The 21,237-nt window shown below is 42.4% G+C and overlaps 1 protein-coding gene across 2 annotated transcripts in view; it reads right to left on the reverse strand.

The window, feature by feature from the left end:
* LOC311441740 (uncharacterized protein) overlaps positions 1–21,237 on the reverse strand; it is a 227,804-nt gene that overhangs the window by 88,147 nt on the left and 118,420 nt on the right. For both annotated transcript variants that reach the window (XM_084530218.1, XM_084530219.1), the window contains exons 6-9: positions 14,353–14,475; positions 5,259–5,381; positions 2,527–2,649; positions 12–149 (exon numbers count right to left, since the gene is read on the reverse strand). In XM_084530218.1, coding sequence (XP_084386344.1) covers positions 12–149; positions 2,527–2,649; positions 5,259–5,381; positions 14,353–14,475 — 507 coding nt within the window. The remainder of the gene's footprint in view (positions 1–11; positions 150–2,526; positions 2,650–5,258; positions 5,382–14,352; positions 14,476–21,237) is intronic.

Genomic DNA, 21,237 nt, shown 5'->3' on the forward strand with positions numbered 1-21,237 from the left:
GTGTAAATTACCTGTGCAGGTTTTGCTGTCCAAGCCGAGGATGTAGCCATCGTTGCAGGAGCAGCGCGGCCCCGCCGTTGTGTGCTCGCAGTGGTGAGAGCAGCCGCCGTTGTCGTTCTGGCAGCTATCCACGATTTCCATTTCGATGCCTTGCAGAGAAACAAATCAAAGGGATGGTAAAAAGCAAGCGCAAGAGGAGAGTCACTAGAGAATAAGCCTTGCATAAAAAGGCATCCATAAACCAGCTGCTGTAGCAGGAAATATAAACTCAGCTCGCACCTACACCTGGGAATGGCGTGGTTTTGAGCCACTGAACTCAGTATTTGTCTCTCTGTGTCCCAACAGTGGATGCTCCTGACTTTGGCAGTGTGAAGCTGGCTCGCAGGTTTGAAGCAATCTGCCGGCTACAGGAGTGTTTACAGGTGTCCTGAGATTGATGCTGTGTCTGAACGCAGCAGTGAGCTCTGCCCTCACCCCAAAGGAGAGATGGAAATATTTGAGGGGCTCAGGTGCTTCAGCTCAACTGAGCCTGCCTGTGCTTTCCAAAAAGCAGCTTTTAGCTGCAGCACAGCAGCACTTCTGTTAAGGCTCTGTCCCCCAGACGAGTCAGACAGTGCCGGTATGATGCTGTCGCCCTGACAGATCTCCCCACCTGCCGGCACGTGGTGGGGCTGCACAGACCTCAGACGTTTTGGCAAGGTCCAGTGGAAACCCCCGGATAGGAAACGGAACATCTGTCCATCTCCTTCCCATCCAGGTGCTCCATTCAATGATTTCTTTAGGAAGAAAATAAGCTATAAGCTCAGTGATAAAGTTTCTCTTGAATTAGCTGCATTGTTTTATTAGAGGGCTAATTAGAGAGGAATTTTCCATGCTGTGCAGGAGAGCTGAGAAACTCCACCCCAAAAGGAGCCACTGTACTTCCAGAAATGTCCCAGAATGGAGCAGCAAACAGTAGATCTGGTACAGATGGATGGCATTTGCCCCCTTCTGCAGCTCATGGATACATCTCAGTTGGTAGTTCTCCCTTTTTGTGCTTTCCAGTCTACTTAGAAGAGGGTATAAATTCAGGGAACATATATGAAAGGCTGTATCTCATCCATGCTGTGGTTATTTGCATCAGGGAGAAGAAATCTAGCCTACTGTCCAGCATGCTAAACTGGGATTTAAGAGCCCAGAATCTGACTTAATGCATTAACTTCGTCATTTACTTTGTCTTAGTTCTTCATTTGTAAAACAAGGATTTCCCCAGTGCCACCGGGGAAATGAGAAAATAAACAAAGATTGCGAATCGCTTAAACGCTGTGATAATCCTGATCATAAATATACACAGAACGTTTTTATTTTGATTGCTTGCTCCATAATATTGCACATAAGGCACAGAGAATCGCCATCCATGGAGATGTGCTGAGCATCAAGAAAAAAAATGATCAGAAAATCACAATGAAACTTAAGTGGTCTAAACCACTTTTTTTTTTTTATGCCCGTAATAGATCATTTCATATCTGTGTACTAATGGCATTCCCTTTGCCATTGCACTACTCACAGATCCCCATTACCCATGAAATAATTCTCCAGGACCTCTCTCAAATAATTGGTTTTTGTTTTCAATGTACATGGATGTTTTCAAACTGATTTTTATCCTTATTAAATACTTCTTACATGCATATGCTTGAAGAACGCGTTCCCTCTATGGCACGCCGTATGTTTTCTGAAGGAAATTCTGCTGAAAGTTCTTGCAGGGTATTATTAGATTGAACGATCGCTGCCCACCTCTGCTACAACAGGTCATACTTTTGTCTGCATTCCAGCGAGCTTATGTTAGGTCCATAATAACACCAGCTCTTCCACAACACCTCCTTTATTAATCTAAATTTACCCTCAAGGACAGCCCAGGGATAACCTCTCAGCGAGCAGCGCAGGCAGCCAGTCCCCATCTCAAGAAAAACACCGCTGCTTGAGATACCCCACTGCGTGGTGGGGAACACAACGGGGCTCCCTGATGCTTTGGTTTGGGAAATGTTAGTTGTGCAAATATTATTTTTTTCATCCTAAATCTTGTTTTTTCTTTCCCCGTTTTTAAGCATCTACTTAATACTGTCAACAGTCTCGGGGGAAACATAAGTAAACCTAGACAGATGAAGACAAGAACAGAATGTCATCTCGGTTTTCTTCTGCATCAGATCCAATATGTAAGAAAATTGGAAGAAGGAGGGCAGGAATGAATATATTTCACAGAACAGCAATATTTTGGTAGCACTGGAACAGAATTCACCAGGCTCTGAAGATAAACCAACAGGGATATTTGCTCTTTGAAATGCAGTAATTAAGGTCTGTGAACAGAGGCTTAGGAACGTATCAACTTGCAAAAATGGCAATAGCAGAAGATGAAGAAAATAATATTAAGCTGGAGTTTTTGCATACATTTATTTTGCCGGGAGTGCTAATCCAACTGAATTAAAAATGAAGCACGGCAGTTTGCAGATAAGATAGCCCGAAATGCATAGCTGGAAACCTGTCACTTACGGTAGCACTGCTTTCCATCAGCCCCCAGCTCGAAGCCGGGATTACAGGCACAGGTGAAGGATCCCAGAGTGTTCACACAACGATGAGCACACCTGGCTCTCCCTTCTGCACACTCGTCAATGTCTAGGAAGCAGAGAGAAAGGCAGAGACATTTGGATATTAAAATTAAAAATATCTCCCTACACCCACATGGCTGTGTTTCCAAATGTCCAGTGAAAAGAGCGTCTTGATGTTAGTCGACAAATGATGAGTCCAGGAGGACTGAGCCCACAGCATTATTCTCCAAATTAATCTGTTTGTCTAAGCCTCTCCACATGAATATTTACAACATCCAACATTATATTTACAGCATCAGTCAAAGTAGCTTGTGATTTTTCCTATAACGAGAGCAATGGTAATAGGAGCCACATGAAGAACATGGAAAAACGTCCTAACTCCTACTACCCTTAAATTATCACTAGGTCCTCATAGCCCTTATATTTAAATTAATGGAGCAGGAATTATCTGTTTATTTCCTGAATGTCAAATGATTTGGATTAAATCGTGGCAGGTATGATGGAGACAGATCCTCTCTGTTACATCCCTGAATCCTGAAGTTTCTTCTGCTTAAGTCCAGCAGGGAGGCATCTCCCATCATCAGAGGAGTTTCATACCATGTGTGAGAAAGTAGAAATGGTGAGGAGCTGTACATGCTCTGTCAAACAGTCCCTTCATCAGCTTTACACTCAGTAGTCTGCATTTTGGAGTTAAATGCCATTAAAAGCATCCATCTTCCTAAAATCTCAGCTGAAGAGCATGAAAATATTTTTAAGGAAAAAAGATACGCCTTATACTAACTACTCCTGCCATGTGGTGCAGCTGCAGACACTAACCTCCGTGTAAAGCCACACGGCACACACCTACCCGACCTCCTGCTCCCACCCTGTCCTGATGTTGCCTTCCAAAATGCGATTTATTCACTGCGACGATCCCGGGTCAGAGCGTCTCGCGCCCAGGACGGAGCTGTCAGGTGTGCAGCTCCTCACCCTTTCCCACAGCAAACTGCTTCCCGACAGTTTCTTCTCTCCATATGTGCTGTAATCAGTCCCATGCTCACGGCCCCCTGCACTCGAACACGAGTAGCTTTATGAATGCAATCAGCTTACTTGCAAAAAGAGGCCCCAGGCAGTGCAAACACCGCACACTGACTCATGAAAATTTCAGGCTGAATGGCAGCTGCTCCGAAGCTGCAATGTGTGTAGCTGCTGTTTAGGATAAAATGGGTTATTTCTCCTCATTCTGTAATTAATTGCCACTTTACATGTAGAAAATGTTGGCAAATGCCTCTATTTTTTTTTTTTCGTTTTTTTTTTTTTTTTCTGCTTTTCAAATAATAAAAAAAAAGTTGGAAAACCATACCACAGCCACCATCCTGCACATATTTCTTCATAACTCGTAAATACAGCTAATCACTAAAGCATCAGCTCCCCTGACACTTCCCTGCCCTCTGTCTCCTTCTAGCTTGGTTTCCAGATAGTCAAATACCAGCTTGAATTTGGCAAAAAAAAAAAAAAAACAAAAACAAAAAACTGCTTTGAATAATTTCTAGGAGAAAAAAAACAAAAAACAATTGTTTCACAGTATATTCACAGTTAGAAATGATGCCTAACGTTTCAAGACCATGAGGTCAGGAAGAAAATTTGTTCCGATATATAACGCTGCAAGTTATCTACTGCTTTAGTTCATACGTAAATAAGCAGAACTGTCAATGTGCATCCAAGACAAAACAAGGAACATGCTGACTTTAGGATTAAAATCACCGCTGTTTCCACCTACCAATCGTCAGTGAAGGGTTGATGCTACTTGGAAATACTTTACTTTTTTGGTAACCTTCCTTGTATCAGTAATCCCAGTAAGGCTGGAATTGCCAAGGTGTGCAGTGCTACTCACAGAAGGGTTTACAGAAAACTGAGCAAAACATCAAGGCAGGAAGTATTTTGCAAAGCAGCCAGCATTCTGTACAGATAACACAGCAATTTAAATAGTGGTAAAATTTTGGCCAAGATTTCCAAAAGAGGAGTTTGAAATCAGCATCGCACCCTGATCCTGACAAGGCTGTTAAAAATCTGTACACAGTGAAGTCTAGGGATACTTTAGATACATTAAGCTGATAAACTACCCTTGCTTCGAAGCACTATGTTAAAAAGAGAAAAGCAAGTATTTTGGTCTCTAATTCCCATGCATTTCAGGGCAGAAATGCTTTAGATCCTTTTGAAAATCCCAGCCTAAGTACAGGACTTTGGAATTCAACTTTTTAAGCTCCTTTCTTTGGAAATCTTAAGACTTCGTGATTTCTTTCTTCACAGTAGTTTCTCTATGAATATGGAAACAGTTCTCCTGCTAAAAAGCCCTTTTGAATTCCAAATAGGTTTTCGGTGACCTGGTTCAGTGTTACTTGAACCAGTTTTCCAGGAACTGTATCTGGGGCATTATTTTAAAGGGACACTACAGGAATAACACTACAGCATCCACAAATCCAGTTCCTAGAAACTATGATTGAAAAGATCACACAGTAATTGCCATTACTAAAATGGTCCCCCAAGACAATTGGCTGATGCAAATATCACAAGGAGAAATGTAATGTTGTTTCAAAACATATATTTGTACAACATATTTCTTTCCATTTGAAGCTCAGTAAAGCCAGAGCACAGAACAATACCCTTCTTCCCAAGAAACAGTCCACATTTTCTTACCTAAGCAGGACTTCTTGTCTGCAGAAAGATAATGCCCTGGATGACACTCGCATTTGGCAATTCCTCTCTCATTTTGACAGATTTGTGAGCATCCTCCATTCCCACTTGTGCAGGGGTCTATCACTGAAACCAATTAGAGCACACTGTCAACTTAAAGGTCACACTTGTGCCTGAAAATGGTCTTACCTGCCATCGTTACAGCTAACAACTGAGATTACGGTAGCCGTAAAAGATTAGACTGAAAAAAATATTTGACAGAAGTCAGTGTGGAGTTAAATCCATTGTTTTCCTGTGTGCTATTTTCTCTGTTGTTGGACAGCATTTTCCATAGAGCAGCAGCACTTTAAACAGTGGGCAACTGTGGTTGTGTTATTCCTTGGAAGCGGGACAGGAAAAGTACATTTCGTCCTTATTTTGCCATAACTGAGCAGATTTCAAGAGCTGCTCTAAACAATAGCAATTAGCACTCCAGTACATGTGAACCAATAAACACATACAGTGGTGGAGTTTGCCACAGAATAATGTGTATTTAGAAGTCTCTACAGAAAGTACACACTGAAGAGCCCTCAAAAGATTTCTTTCAGTCTAAAAACATACGGCATTAATGTTGTACGTCAAGATTTTTTACTTTTTTCAACAACAACATACTATTTCAAGGATAAGCTGTTCTAAGTGGCAAGTACTTAGAAACACATTTATAGAGCACCTGCAGAAGACTCCACCTCAATGCCTTCACTGTGGTTTACGTGCTTTTTCCTGGAATGCATACCTGCTGGAAGCATGTACCTGCCCAAAGGCTTTGCACACATACAAACTGACCTAGAGACAGGATGGTTTGGGTTAAGAGACAGAGATTTCATACCAAAATCTGATATTCTGCACAAGGTTGAGCATGGAGTGCTAGTTTCACCAAGACACTGGTGAATAACATCAGAGAGGCAAACTTGGAAGACACCTTTGAAAATGTGTCCCCTAGAGTTCGGCTTATTTTCAAATAAAGCTTTCTAAAAGTCAAAGCTATTTCCTTACAATTAAAACTGAAATTCACTTTTAGCTTTTTACTAATTACTGTCTGCTTTGAAACATTTGACCAGTATTCCTCACTTGCCTCCAGCTTGACATCTCCTTCGTTGGTTATCTCAAGGTCTGTGCAAGGTAATTTCTACATGAGCACTGGGAGGAAAGTCAACATCAGTTGAAGGTGTTTTCCCCTAGACCTTGCAGCTTGGCTCTTCCTTTGGCTAACCCCATAAATAAATATATAGAATTAAGTAGAAGAACTGGCTAGGAGAAAAAGACTCTATATTTTATATAGAGACATTTATTTTTTTATTTTTTTTCCCACATCCTCCAATTTTTGCTTTCCCATTCCATGTAGCCAGTGGAAATTTGTGCCACTGTTGGCAACAGAGGACACAGCCCCAGAATGCCTCAAATCCCCTCGTTTCATCTCCTGGCATCTCAAGAACATAACCATTCAAGTCTTCAGGCTGAGTGTCTGACATGATAATATAAAATAATACCACTGTTAAGGATTTAGAACTGAAATTTTCTGTTGGGCTTTCAACACGATAGGTTGCAAATAGGTTTCCGAGGGACAGCAGCACTTCATCCTATGTGACACTTTCAAAGCTGACAACTCGGCTCTGCAGTTAAACAGTTTGCTGTCTACAAAGGATTTAGCTTCAAGCAAGAACTCGTTCCCTGGCTGATATGAAATATTGAGTTATTTGCTGATTCTTTTTTTTTTTTATTTGGATAAATTAAATGAAATCACTATCAAACAGCATCTGTTAAACCTACATATTATAAAGGTTTTCAGAGCATCCAAAGCTTTAATTTGAGAATGATTGCAGCATAGAGTAAAACTTGTAATAATCTGTGACATGACAACAAGCAAACAACAAATTATAGGGTACTCGGTAGTAAAATGTAGTAATTTGAATAAAAATAGCAGCCTTGGAAGTCCTTAGACAAGATAAAAGTTTGTAAAGGAAAGAGATTTTCAGGACATAAAGCAACCACAGATTGATTTGTTTTACTTGCTTTTGTTTTACTCTGACATATCTGTTCCTTGCTGTCACAGGCAGGTTTTAAGAAAAGCTAAAAACAACTCATTAGTGTTCTTTCTCCAACACATTTGGCTCTTACTGTTTGACTTGCTAACAGTATTGGGTAACAGACTCCACCCTATGAAACTCTATCCCAAGCTGTTAAACACTGGCCAAAAAAAAGTAAGACAAAAAACAAACAAACAAACAAAAAACCTTAAAACCATTCATTATCCTGGCTGCCTTAGGACATCCAGGAATCTTGTCTGAAAAAGCCACGTGGATGCATTGATCTGGGATAGCAGCAATGTGCTTGATAAAGTGTACGTGCTGCATGTGCTGCAGACCCTTCCAGAAAGACACTGCAAGGTTGCAAAGGACACAGTCTAGCTCTCCAGTCCTACCTATCTAGAGCAGCAAAAGAAAGAGAACTGGGTCTCATCAAACTAGTTTGCTTGCTCATGGCAACCGTGACTTTACACTGGAGAAAATATAAAGTGGTCAGGATTCAAATTCCCTTCCCTGGCAGATGGAGAGTTGGTGGTAGTAACTGTTTATTTATACATGGGACATTCAGAATGGGTTGTGAAAGATGTTTGTTCCTACCACTCCTAGGTAACCCAATGAAGAATTTGCTCCAGCAGGCATCCTGTACAGCTCACATCCCTTATGCAAGCATGAATGCCACTGCAACTCCCACCTATACACCCCTCACCTATAGCCTCTATCTCAGCACTTTGCTGCTGTGTCTCCATCCCTTGCAGTGGCTGTGCAGGGCCGGCTGCACCCTGCCAGGCCTGAGTTTTTCTGGGCTGCCTCATGGGGTGCTTGGGTGCCGAGTCAGCCCCCGAGCAGCCCGTGGGGTGGCTCCCATTGCAGCACAGCCGTGGCTGCTGTAGTAAACCCCCTCATGATCCTGCAGTTTCTCCGTCCAAACTAGCACTACAGCAGCCATCCTTTCTGGTTGGAAACTAAAACCAGCCAGGCTCACCTCCTCCCACCTCTTCTGTTTAGAACATCTTTAATTGCCAACCTAAATGTATTCATGGCCACTTTAGGCTCATTTGTTCCTGTAAAAATCTTGTCCATCAGCTTAACTAGCACTTTTCTCTCCTAGGTGTTTACTCGCAAAGGTATTTATGGGATGAAAGCATCCCACTCAGACTTCATTTTCCCAGCCAAACTCCTCTTGTAAGACAGATTCCTTTTTCTGACCACAGCTGCTCTCCTGCAGAGGTCGGGCCATTATATTTCGATTTACACTATCCTAAATGCAGATAACCAGCATACAAACAGGCTCCAAACAGGGCTCCGTTGTTCAGTAATTACTGGTGATGAACCACTGCCTTCAGTGGGTGCCTGACCCTCATCAGCCCCATGGCGCGATGGAGCCAACCACCACAGCCTCTGCGGCAAGTCCAGCATCAGCAGAGGAGCAGCAAGAGGCTTGGAGTTGGCCTGGAGAACAGAGCAGGCTCCCGGTGCCCTGTCCCCACCAGCACTCTCCCTTTCTGCCTCTTTTTGCTAATCCTGGGGACAAAACACAGCCAGCAGGTGGGAGGCCATGAAGAAAGGAGTGGGCTGGGGCTGCCAGCGGCCATGTGGGGAGGCCAGGCCTGGAGGCCAAGCACTGGTTGCACACAGCGGGAGCTGGAAGCGAGCTGAACAGCAGGATTTACTCACACTTCATACACAGCGCGTAAAAACCCCCGAGCAGAAGAGGAGCCATATGGAAACGGTTTTGTGACAGGAATTTTAGCGCAATAAATCCACAGATTTGGCCCTATCTTTCGCTGGCATATTCGAGGGTGCAATGTGTGTGCGCTTGTGTTGGCGAGGGGAGGTTTGATTTAAAAACTGATGAATTTCTTAAAATATAGGAGAAAAAAAAACAACAACCAAACCCAAAGGTAGCATTTCTGTTCTGCTTGTGCATGCTCCATAACCTGAAGGGGAGGATGAATGAATCAGATCGCAATGATCTGATCATTGCGATCAGATCGCAATGATCTGATCATTAGGAGCAACGTAAGCCAAGCTCAGTTAAAGAACAGACTTCACGTAGAATAAAATATTGAGGACAACTATGCACAAAACTTGGTGAGTAAAGAGGATTACAGCACGACCAAGTTCCTCACCTATCTCATCATGGTCAGCGTGCAATCAGCAGCCAAGGTTCTGCGAGGCCAAAAATGCCTTTGTGACTATCAACCGAGGCAAACTTCACACCTCAGCTACGTGCCCATTTCAAATATATGAACATCGGTAAAAAACACACAATCCTGTAATTTTTACAGCCTTACGGAACAGCTTTCATCGATGCACCTGTTCCCGTCCCCTGCGCCGCTCTCCCTGGCGGTCACAGTGCTGGTTTGACAGCGTCCCGCATTGGCGAAAGCCGACGACTGCAGCAAGAGGCAGAGAAGATCTGAGAGCTGCAATGCTGACTGAAGTACAGCCACCCTTTGATCTGACAGCAGCAAAGCACTCAAGGATCTGCCGAGGTAAGGAGGGAAAAACAGAGCAGCCCCACTGGCACTTGCCCGTTGTTTTTTTGTCTGTCCCCGCTATTATTGATTAAAAAAGAGGAATTGTCTTTCAAGCTGATTTCCTCAGCCTCATGCATAGGACGCACTAAAAGATAGGAGTCACAGGCTCTGCAAGACTGCAGCATGGACATACAGAGTAAACAACAAGGCATAAGACAGTTTAAATTCCTCTCTAAAGATACTTCTTCTTTTACTCAGGCAAATTAATATTCTTTTTTGTTCAGCATATATCCCCAGCCTCTGGAGAAACGTTTCACTTCCTGCCAAAATATGTTAGCACACACCCACACCTATTCGCACGCTGAATATAAAAATAAGATCGATCATCTGAACCTGTTATTGTGCTGCACGTATGTACGTGAGTATGTACATGACTGCATCTATATATATTTTAACAGCAGGGATGTACTATGTTTGCCACGAGGAGCTAGAAAGATTATTTGATCCTCCCTGGAAGGCATCAGACTCCGGATCCACTGATGTCAGCAAAAATCTATGACATTTATATTAGCAATATTAATATTAATTCAGTTATCTGTCATAGACATTAAGGAAGAGTTAACCACAAAAGCTGCTGTAGGAGGCATTTCACCCTGTACTACCATCAGCAGACAACTAGTTGCTGCACTGACTATGTGCTAAAAAGAGAAGCAACTTTTTTCATTGCTACTGACTCTTGATGCCCAGGCAGCAGCAGCCAGGACACACCTGGCCCTGCTGTCTGATCTGATCCCAGGACGAGGCTGCACATCTCCTGCCCAGCCAGCAAGGCAACCAAAAGCAGCTTCAATTTCCATGAGGGAGGCACTGACACACTCGGAGCTTCCCGCTTGCTCTACATTTGTTTCCAAAGACCCATTTTTCAGTAAGAATATTCAAATAAGATGGAAGAATTTCAGGACGTGAAAAATGCCTTAAGTCGGCTCTAAGCAACAGAAGAGATGCCTCAAATTTTAAAGGTGCCATTTTCTCCCTCCTCTTCTGGACATAAGCCAGTTTGGAAGTGGCAGCAGAGAAACTCTGCCACCTGTGGTGCCTCATGGCACAGAGGCAAGGGGACAGTGTCACGGCATGTGGGGACAGCAGCGGGAGGCCACACGCAGGGAAGACAAGGACCTGTGGATGGGCTCCTTCTCCAATCCTATGCAATACAGATGCTGATGTCTATAGAGAAAAGAGAGTTGTCTGACTCCAGGAGGAAATGGCTTTTCCAAAAAATTCTCAGCAAAGAGTTGTCAAAGCCCCTGGAGCCACCAGGTCGTGTGGCTACCTTGGCTGCTATTTGGGGTGTTACCGAGCCATACAGTGCCAAAGGAAGCCCCAGCACGATCCCCACTCTCTGTTTAAATCATTGCTCAACTCCACAGCAGCACTGCTTGCACCAGAGTGTCTCTTAGTGTGCGGCAGAAAGAAACTAAGCTTTGGCCTTCAACATACATATCTCAACCTATTATTACCTATAGGAACACTCAACATTTTAAAAAAAAAAAAAAAAAAAAAAAAAAAAAAAGAGTATGAAACCCTAGTTAGTAACCATGGGGCTAGAGCAAGCACTCTCCTCAAGTTTTTATCTTCCATCACCTTAAATCTAACCTCACGAATGACTAGAACTGTAACCAGATATACTGTACTTTTACTTGTGTGACAAAGCAGAGTAGAGATTTGTAGAGATACCTTCTTTGTTGCTTCCTCTATTAAGACCCATAGTGTGTGGAAGTCTCCACAAAGAGCTGTTTCTCAACAGCTCTTCTACATAAGCCAGGCATCAAAGATAACAGCTGGCACCAGAGATGAATTGGGCTCTAAAACCTCTGTTCTGCTTTCACTTCTTGGAGTTCAAACAAGAATAAATTCCAGTGAAGACAATGAATTTACATCAGTCCAAAAACACAGCCTGGTACTATAATAAGTATGTTTTCTGTCTGATTTTCTGCTTTCCAGACATCAGTTGGTTAAATTTTAATGAAGTTAAATTCACTGCATTAACATAATCAAGGCATTGAAAACAAACCAGAAGAATTGGGCAGTGTTACCCTTGGTTATTTTAATTACCTGATTTGTAATGAACGTTCAGACTGGCACACATATCTAAAAATGAATTCAATATCGAGCAAAATCTGAGGGACAAAAAGCTAAAGAAGAAAAGGAACATTGAAAAAGATGGGATTGTGGCACAACACAAAGTATCAGAGATCATCAAAGGATTCAGGAATAAAACATTTTACTTTCACATGCTGTTCATCACCAAAGAAAATAAACCACGTTAGAAATCATTTGCCTTGGAGTACAAGCAGAAGAGTGCTATGAGGATCATGCTGGTGATGCAGGGATGGACTACCAGGGACTGTCGAGATCCCAGATATGCTGTGATGATGCGGTAGCAGGACAGGACTTGCTGTAAAGGGTTTGTAACAAAACTTCAGTAATCTTCCATGCAATCGTATGGAAAAGTAGCTTATCGAAGACCTTATAGTAAGCTTAGGGAGACCTATTTGAGTCTTCAGATGTGGGCTGAATATCTTATAAGAAGATAGATCCACTTCCTTATGTATGGGAGACTTCCAAGCCATCTAGGCTGCAAAATCTGCTTCCCTCAAGTCATTTTGGCACTTTTGCTCCTAGAAACATAGGATTGCCAAAAAAGAAAAGAAGACGTGGAAAGAATGAACATAACAGAAATCTGTGCTGCATTCATCTCAAAAGCCTGTATAAAGGGATGCGTGTTTCTTATTTCTGTAGCTGAGATAACAAACTTTCATAACAGCTCATTTCCAGAATGTGGACCCTTTATATTCTTAGTATGTTTGTGAGATTGTTACATCCTCGAAGGTATTCATGGAACAAATATTATTGCTAATGCAAGCCTTATTTGAAATGCTAGATGTTCTGCTCAGCTGCACTAGGCCAAAGGAGACGTGCACTATTCCTTTTACTTCTTGATCAGATGAGTGCTCAAAAATGCACATATAAACCAGTGCAACAGACCAGGGAAACTCTCCATCCCCACTAGTATCTGGTTAGTGCAAGTAGCTAGTGCCCAAATCCCAATGCTGGGCGCTCCTGGAGAATGGTTTTATAAAAAATGCTTCTCTTCTCCCTGTCCTCATCAATTAGCATGTCTTGTGCTCCAATGCACAAGAGTTTATTATATCCATTTATTTTGGTGTCTCGTCTAAATAGCTAAATGGAACTCAATATTCCCTGCTCAGTATTGTGTGTATCAATTATCATGATAGCAGCTCTCTCTGACTTCCTTCTGTCTCTCATCTTAGGATTTATTTCTCTTCCTCCTTGATAATTTTGGAGATACTGTGAATAAACCTGAACATTATATTAAGTATTTTTAATAACTCCTTTTGAATGCTTAAATTCCTGAATTGAAAGCTCACTTTCTGATAATGTTCATAGCTAGGAAAACTCAAAACTAAGCTTCTGATTATTTGTGCCATGAGAATACTATACACTGCCCACAGAAGGCTAGAAGAATCCCCACAATACCTACTTTTTGTGTTTTATCATTCACTTCTCTCAATCTTCTTCCCCTTAAGCCACGTTAGTCATTTTTAGTATGAAATTCCCTCTCCACTACTGCTGAAAACGAGACTATTCAGAGAGAGTAATGTAATTCAGACATCACATCTTTGCATTCTGTGTCTTCCCTGGCCATACCTCATCAGAGAGAGATGGATTTTTCTTTTTTTCTTGTAATTCATAGGAAAACACTACATAAGTATAAACCATTTTGCTTTAAATTCATTTATTTATTTCACACTTATGTTTCCGTACTCATTCCCTCTCCAACTGACACAGCCAAGAAAAGATTCAGACTTCATCGTAATTTTAATTATGGTTAATTTCCAAAATGCTGAAAGTCTTTGTATGTGGTAAACCCAACAAAGCTAAAATGGTAAGTTCCTTAAAATAAAATAAAATTAAATTAAATTAAAAAAAAACAAACGAACCATTATTCCCACAGCCTGAGCGCTGGTACATCTTTATGTCCTAGTTGCATTTACTGCTGAGATAATATAAGAAATGACTGATGACATATTTGGCTGATTTTAAGTACAACCAAGGGAATTCACGCAAGAACTGAGACAATGACAAAATTGGGAGTGAATTTATTCTGCAGATGTGACCCGACCATACTTGACCATTCTTCTCATATTGCCTAAAATCAGGCTTAAAAAATGGTCAGAATTGGAAAAATGTTCTCATTTGACGGGAAGACCTTACATTTCTTTAAAGCCTGCTTCAAAGCAAAAAATATTTTCACACAATTGCATCACAGAAACACTGGATGTTGTCACTGTTTTGTTCCCGAAAAAACAGACCAATTTTGAAAATGTCTGATTTCTTGCAAAGTACTTGAACCAGGCAGGATAACGATATCCTTTGTGAATTAACCAAAATTCAGACTGGGAGAGTCTACAAACCTCCACATTTATGCAAAACCATTTTTTTCCCAGTGATGTGCTTGTAACGTTTACTCACGTAAGCACGTGCGCCCGTCGGTGTGCAGTCTGTATCCCACCTGGCACTGGCAGTAGAAGGAGCCATGGGTGTTAACGCAGCCCTGCTGGCAGCCTCCGTTCACCACTGCACACTCGTCCACATCTACAGAGAGAAGACAAATGACTGAAATGACAAGACAGCCTCAGCAAAGCCATATATCCTGGTTCTCCTGGAGCATACGTAACTCATACACAATGCCACCACGACGATCCGACTGGAATTTTTTGTTTATTTATTTTGCTGCTGCACTCTAAACAGAGCAAAGAAAATTGAAATTTTATGGCATTTTTCAAAGTTCCCACGGGCACTTTCTCTGTAGTCTCTACTTCTGAAGCCTTTGTTAATTAGAGTGGTTTGTGACGCCGGCGTTTCCTTGGGGCAAGAGAAAAATACAAGGAGAGAATGACAGTAAGCTAACACGTCTGAGCTTGCAGGTACCGCTGGTCAAACATTTGGCTTTCACAAAAATTTGCTGTATGAAGATTTCCTTTTGCATCAGGCCTTTAATCTCATTAGCAGGACTGCTTGGGGGTACAAGGACATACAACTGACATGGGAAAAAGACGTGCAAGAGCAGAGCTGATGCTCTCAATCAACGGGAGCTTTGGCACTACATATGAAAAGAAGGTTGATTTTGTGCTACATTTTCTGTGGCTCCAGTCCCCTGGACTTTTTTGTGTTTCCCTGAACTTTCCCTATCTTCTTCTCAGGTGACCTCCCTGACAGGGAGGTGATTCCCTGACCATACGTACTCAGCATCAGCAGGCATCACTCTGTATTTCACAGTTTAGGGGATTACATTCAGTCAAATGAGGACAGAAACTACCATTAAACCAGCTTGAGACTGTGCTGTAACGTTTCACCTGAAAATGAAGACAAGGATGGACAAAAAAGACCTAGAAAAGTTTAAGAAAATACTTGAAGGTTTAGAAGCAATCCACAAAACTGCATTTTCAAAAGTACCGCATAAGCAGTTTCTGCATCTTTTCTGCAACTCCAGAATACTGTAAATAGCATTTGATTGGCATGTTGATACCATTACCTTAAAAATTGACACAGAAATCATTGAAAGTAAGGGCCAGTTAGTTCATTCCCTGACAAAATTTCACCTGGGAGATACTTGTCTTGGATCTGGCTGTCCTTTCCTCCACAGCCCCCAGGGATGGCAGGTCCACATCCCTCCATCCCACCCAGGGGTGATGCTGGTGCCAAATTATGCTGACCACTGAACACATCCTCCCGTTACCGAACCCTTCTGCAATATGCATCTAGAAGGGCCACTCCATCACTATTTATTTATTTATTTATTTTAAAGACTGACACAGACTGAACTGCCTTTTGGATCACATTCTGAAACCATCCTCAAGGATTTACCCACCCAAAAAACGCCCAAGCAGGTGTGTATGAACAGACAGGGATGGAAAGAAAGAAAAGAGTGGCTCCAAGGAGAGGCCAGCCATAATTGCTGCTGCAGGGAACGGGCCGGCCGCAGAGCCAGGAATGCGGAGCAGAGAGGAGCACGGAAACAAGAGCACAAAGAAGGTTTTTTTTCCCCCTGGTGTTGCACTCGAGGAGCAAGGGGTCTGGCTTTCATATTTTTGCTGTTGATATATCTGCTTTGCATTTAGCTTTTATGGTTTACATTTTTATGCTTTTATGTTTATTCCCTTTTAGAAAATCTAATCAAAATTAAATGAAAAAGGAAGTTTTAAAGATGACTTGGAAACACACAACATCCTGGTCCTCAGGAAATGCATTTATAAAGTTAAATTTTAATATTTCACATGTGAATTTCACCCACCTAAAGTGAAGTCCTAGTGTTGACTAGTGCTTAAATTCAGACCATTTGCTAACGTGTGCCACTTTTTAATCCTTCTGCTATATCTTTCCTTTCATCAGACTGTATACTATGTACATTTCCTACTGCCTGAAGACATCTGGAATACTTTTTTTTAAAACAGAAGTTTCATTTTTTTTAATGTAAACAGTAAACAGAAAATGTTATTCATCTTGTTGGATACTATGCTGTTAAGAAACACTCTGCTGAAAAATCCCAGAATGAAATCAAAACCAGGAAACTATTTGTCTTGAGTAGCAAAGAAATAAAATAAGCAAAAAGGCTCAGAAAAGTATACCAAGGAAGCAGCTGAGCTATATAGTACAACACATTCTAGTATTCATACTTTCATAAATTTAATTATTTTGAGCTTCAGTATATATTAATTTTATAAGCTACAACCAGCCACGGAATTTCTATCTGTACCATATACAGCTTTAGTTTAGGATATCAGCACTTACAAAGAAAAAAATAGCCAAGATAATAAAAAATGAGCAATTAGAGTAAGTGCTATTTGTCAGAGCTAGGTCTGTTTGGGCATTTTAGTGCCTGGATTTCCAGGAGAGCCCCCGGGAGCTCAGCACTGGCTGCAGCCTCCATCACCCCGCGTGTCCCTTGTGCTGCCATGTCCCAAACCGCTCATGTCCCCACATCACTAGACCCTCCATGTCCCTCCCTTGGCTTTGCCTGCATGACAGCCCACCCTTCCGAGAGGTGTCCCCAGCCTGTCTGAGGCCCCATAGGGCTCCGTGCTTCAGCACTGGCCCTGGTGGGCCCAGCTTTAGGGGGACAAAAGCAAAATCAAACAACAATATCCCCACCGCCATCCTCCCGGGAGGCCCGAGCAGTGAGGCCGATGGCAGGTGAGGCCTCCAGCCCGAGGCTTCCTCTGCAAGATCGATATCATCAGGACTAAATGTCAAAAGATGCTTTCGCGTCCTGAAGATATAATCAAGAAAAATGCAACATGCAGTCGCCTTCGGTGCCTCCTACATCTCCGGGACAGGAAACAACGCTGCCCCCAGTTACAGAAGAAAAATGCCTTAATTATTTTGTCTGGGAAGAAGGCCGAGAAGCAGCCACTAACCTAAATGCTTGAGCTGCACTTGAGAGTTTTACAAGTGTAACCTATTTGCACTCTTACAGTAAAATAGCTGCACCTGTCAAGGACGAACACACCAGGAAAGCAACAGCTTACACTGTCAGAGGTATACAAGCGGCCAGTTCTTTTTCTATGTGGAAATAACTTTAGAAAAGTAGAATTATAAAGTCCGTCCCCATGGGATTACAGGAGATTGCATCTGTTTAACTACATACTATAATTAAATTTGGATTAATTCCTGCTGCAGATCAAACTAAAATAGCTATGTGCTCAGCTTTCTACAGTTACATTCAGGATGCTTATCTGAATAACCAGAATTTTGAGCCATTTGGGGCTTTCTTATTGCCAGTCGCCCTGTGCCAAAAGCAGTTGTGCGTCTCCAAAACAGGGGCAGAGCCATAGAGGCGAGAAGAGAAACAAGAAATTTGTGCTCCCCAAAGCTATCTCGAGAACGGAATTACGCTACTGGGTGAACAAAGCAGTCAGGACGTGAATATCCTCTATATCACCTGTGAATTTCAGCAGAGAGAGATGCCTTTCAGTGAGATTCGACAGTCCCTGCCCTCCGTGCTGTACATGCAGCACATGCCCTGCTGCCACCAGCCCACCATCATCTGCCCAAGAACTGTGTCCCGATTTACCCACTGGTCATCAGGAACAGTCTTATGGCCAAGCCAAAAGTTAATCTTACTTGTTGCCAGGATGCAAACTGCCTTAGCCACCACAGCCTGCAGCTTCTTTTAGCTCTTCAGACCCCCGAGTCACGGTGCACTACCTGTTTGTACACCCTAAACACAGAGAAGAGGCTGTGGCATGCAAATCCCAGGGCTGCTGCCAGCACTGTGCCCCTTCCAGGGCAGGCTGTACCGATGGTGTTACAGATTTTAAGTCCTCTGTACCCCTGAGTGGGGGTTTTGCTGATTGTGAAGTTTGCCCCCAGCCGATTTGATGGGCTGCTTTGGCAACAGGTTGATTTCCCTGCCAAAAACCTGTTTAAACACAGAGCTGTGAGATTGCTTGTTTGGAATTCAAGGTCATCACGTTGGTGGCTCTTGTACGCAGCTTGCAGGATTTTTTTTTTCATACTGTTTCTTAAAATGCTTAGGAACAGCTATAATCAATCAGTTCCTTAAAAATAAACAGAGAGCAGCGCTAGACACAGATAATTAGTGGACCTGCAATTATGCTTCTATAAAGGAAAAAAAAAAAAAAAGCAGGCTGTTGCCAGATCAATTCCCCACTACCAGCAGCTAAGCTTTTTAAGCCACTAAGAAACATAAACAGGCAAAGCTAAAGAAAGCCCCCAAAGAGGGAGAAAACCCGTTCTGACAGCAGTAGGGCTGAGCATTTGCAGGAGCCTCTGCAGCACACGTGGGTCAGGAGCAGGGGCAGCCACAGCTCCCCCAGCCCTGAACAGGGGTTGGTGGTGGGCCCAAGGCACTCACACTTGTACCAGCTACCTCCTTAAACCCACACGTAACAAATATCTGCACGGTCACGAGCCTCCAGAGGGAAATATATGCCCAATATAATAACCACTGGACAAGCACTTCATGCAGTCCAAAATCCCTTTTGCTTTTAAATCCTTTTTTTCTTTCTTTCCTTTTTTTTTTTTTTTTTTCTTTTAAGTGACTGCAGTCTCTGCAGTCTCTACTCCCATAATGAATGCATCATCCTCTCTCCCACAGGTCTGCAGTGATACATCCCTGACCCTCATTCTCTTCTGTAGTTATATGCAAATACTTGAGCTCTGGTGCAGGACAGCTGCCACTTCAGATCTCAAAGAGCCTGCAGCAATACTGAAAGAAAGGCCTGCTTTTCTTCCTAATTCAGTTTACTTTTTAGGGTAAAGTGTTCCTCATAAGGTCATTTTTTGTAACTAGAGCTCGAACATGAGCCCACGTCAGACATGCCGACAGCCCCAGAGCAGACATGAAGGGCTCATGCACGTCAGGAGGGAAGGTGACTCCTCAAGGGGACATCTTATGGGGCAGAATAAACTTTTTGTTTCACATTAGCACCGTTACCTTCCTTCTTATGCTTACTGCCACAGGAGCGAGTGCTACAGAAAGACCTGAATGGCTGTAAATTGCCAAAGGAAAGCTGCTTCCTACCAGACTCAACCCAGCTGTGAAGAACAACAGGAAAAGAGGCAGCGGCCAAATGACGTTAAGCTGTGAGCATCACCCACCCCGCAGGCACTAGAGACTTGCTGGGATGCCACGAGTCACACCAAGCTGGGAGGTGCCGAGCACCATGGTCTCACTGAGGCCAGGAGCAACAGCTCCTTTCTTCAAAATGCATAATTTGTCCTCACCAAGGCCAGGTATCCCACATACATGAGTAGTCAGGGCTTACATTCACCCAGTTAAAATCAGCTGGGCACACGCTCACACTTGGGGACCCAAACCTCCACTGTACCCAAAGTGGACCTGGCTCGACAGGCTTTCACAGGAGCACTACACCCTTGTTACCAGATGCCTAAGAAATACTGCTTGGAATTGGAACGGATGACACATGCACATCGACATTTTCGGTTCACCACAATCCACCCAGCTCACTGCAGGAAGGATGCAACCAACGGAGAGAGGAAAACACAAACCCCTACTTCCATGTATTTAAAGGATGATTTACGTGGATGGTTTTAAATTTATAAATTTGGGTTATAATTAAACATAATTATAATAATTGTTTATAAAAAATCGTGACCAGAGAGAGGAAGCATGGTCTACCCCTTGCAGCAGCATCTTACAATTTAATAACATCAGGGTTTGGTCTCTTCTGTGCCCAGGGAGCTCTGTGGGTCCACATGTGCTAGGATTAAACAGTCAGTGACAGGGAGGGTGGAGAAACAGGGAAGGGAAGACTGGATGTTATGTAAAGAACCACAAGGAGAAACAATAAGAAGCTATATGTAAAATTATCACAAGTGGATAAACTGTTCATCTCAATATTTTTCTGGATTAGGTTAACAAAAATCCAGCTTTCCACTCATTTGTGCTGAATCACTCACCCAATCCCTTCAGCTTGCTAAAGTGCAGCTCATTTCGTTCATCTGACATGCAAACTCCCTTATTGTTTGGTATCTAAAACGATATTTAAAATCAGCAAAGATGGATGACAGCACTTTCCCTTCTGTTATTTGTGATTAGTCTGGTGTATCGATTCCAAAGGATGTTTAAACCTCATGCAAGTTACAGAGTGAAAATATCATATGGTCGTCCCCCACGAATTTACATGGTGGATTTTACACATTAATTTCACGTGTTTCAAAGTTGACTAATTTGTATACTTAAGGGAGAGGAGGGGAACAGGCTCGGTACCCAGTCACATATAAGCTGATCGCAAAAGTCAGAAATTTCTGTATATTGTGAGAGTGAAACATAACATAAGAACCACCATTGCTATAAGCAGATACATTTATGACAGACTCAGCTCCCAGCTTCCTTTAAATCACACAGTCTCCCCAAGTCTTGAGTTTGAAAATGCCTGTAATTTGACAACCAGTGTGAATCCATTCACAGATGTACTTACTATTAGGCGTGACATGATTTGCTCTTCAAGCAGAAGTTTTTTTAATGACCTCTCCTGTTTGACTAACATTAAAGTTGTTTTCAAGGCTTGAAAGTTTGATTCCAGGAGTTTTGAACCTCCCGTTGCTAGAAAAATGCTTGTCCAATTTTTCCGCTATGAAAGTTGTTTGACATTAGCATTGACTCTAGAAATAAAATACAACAAATTTTAAGTCTGGTCAAAACCAAAGCTTAAAATTCAAGAACAAAATACAGAATTTCTGCTAATTTTAATTGAAAATGTGCTTCTGTTTCACCAAACCAAGCTGAGCTGCAAAAAGGGAAGAGAGCAATTTTCTATAGCTGCAAGATTTTAAATCGCCACGTCTTCCATGAACTCTAGTGCTCTTTTT

The sequence above is a fragment of the Aythya ferina genome, assembly GCF_964211825.1.
Source record: "Aythya ferina genome assembly, chromosome: 9".
NCBI lineage: Eukaryota > Metazoa > Chordata > Aves > Anseriformes > Anatidae > Aythya > Aythya ferina.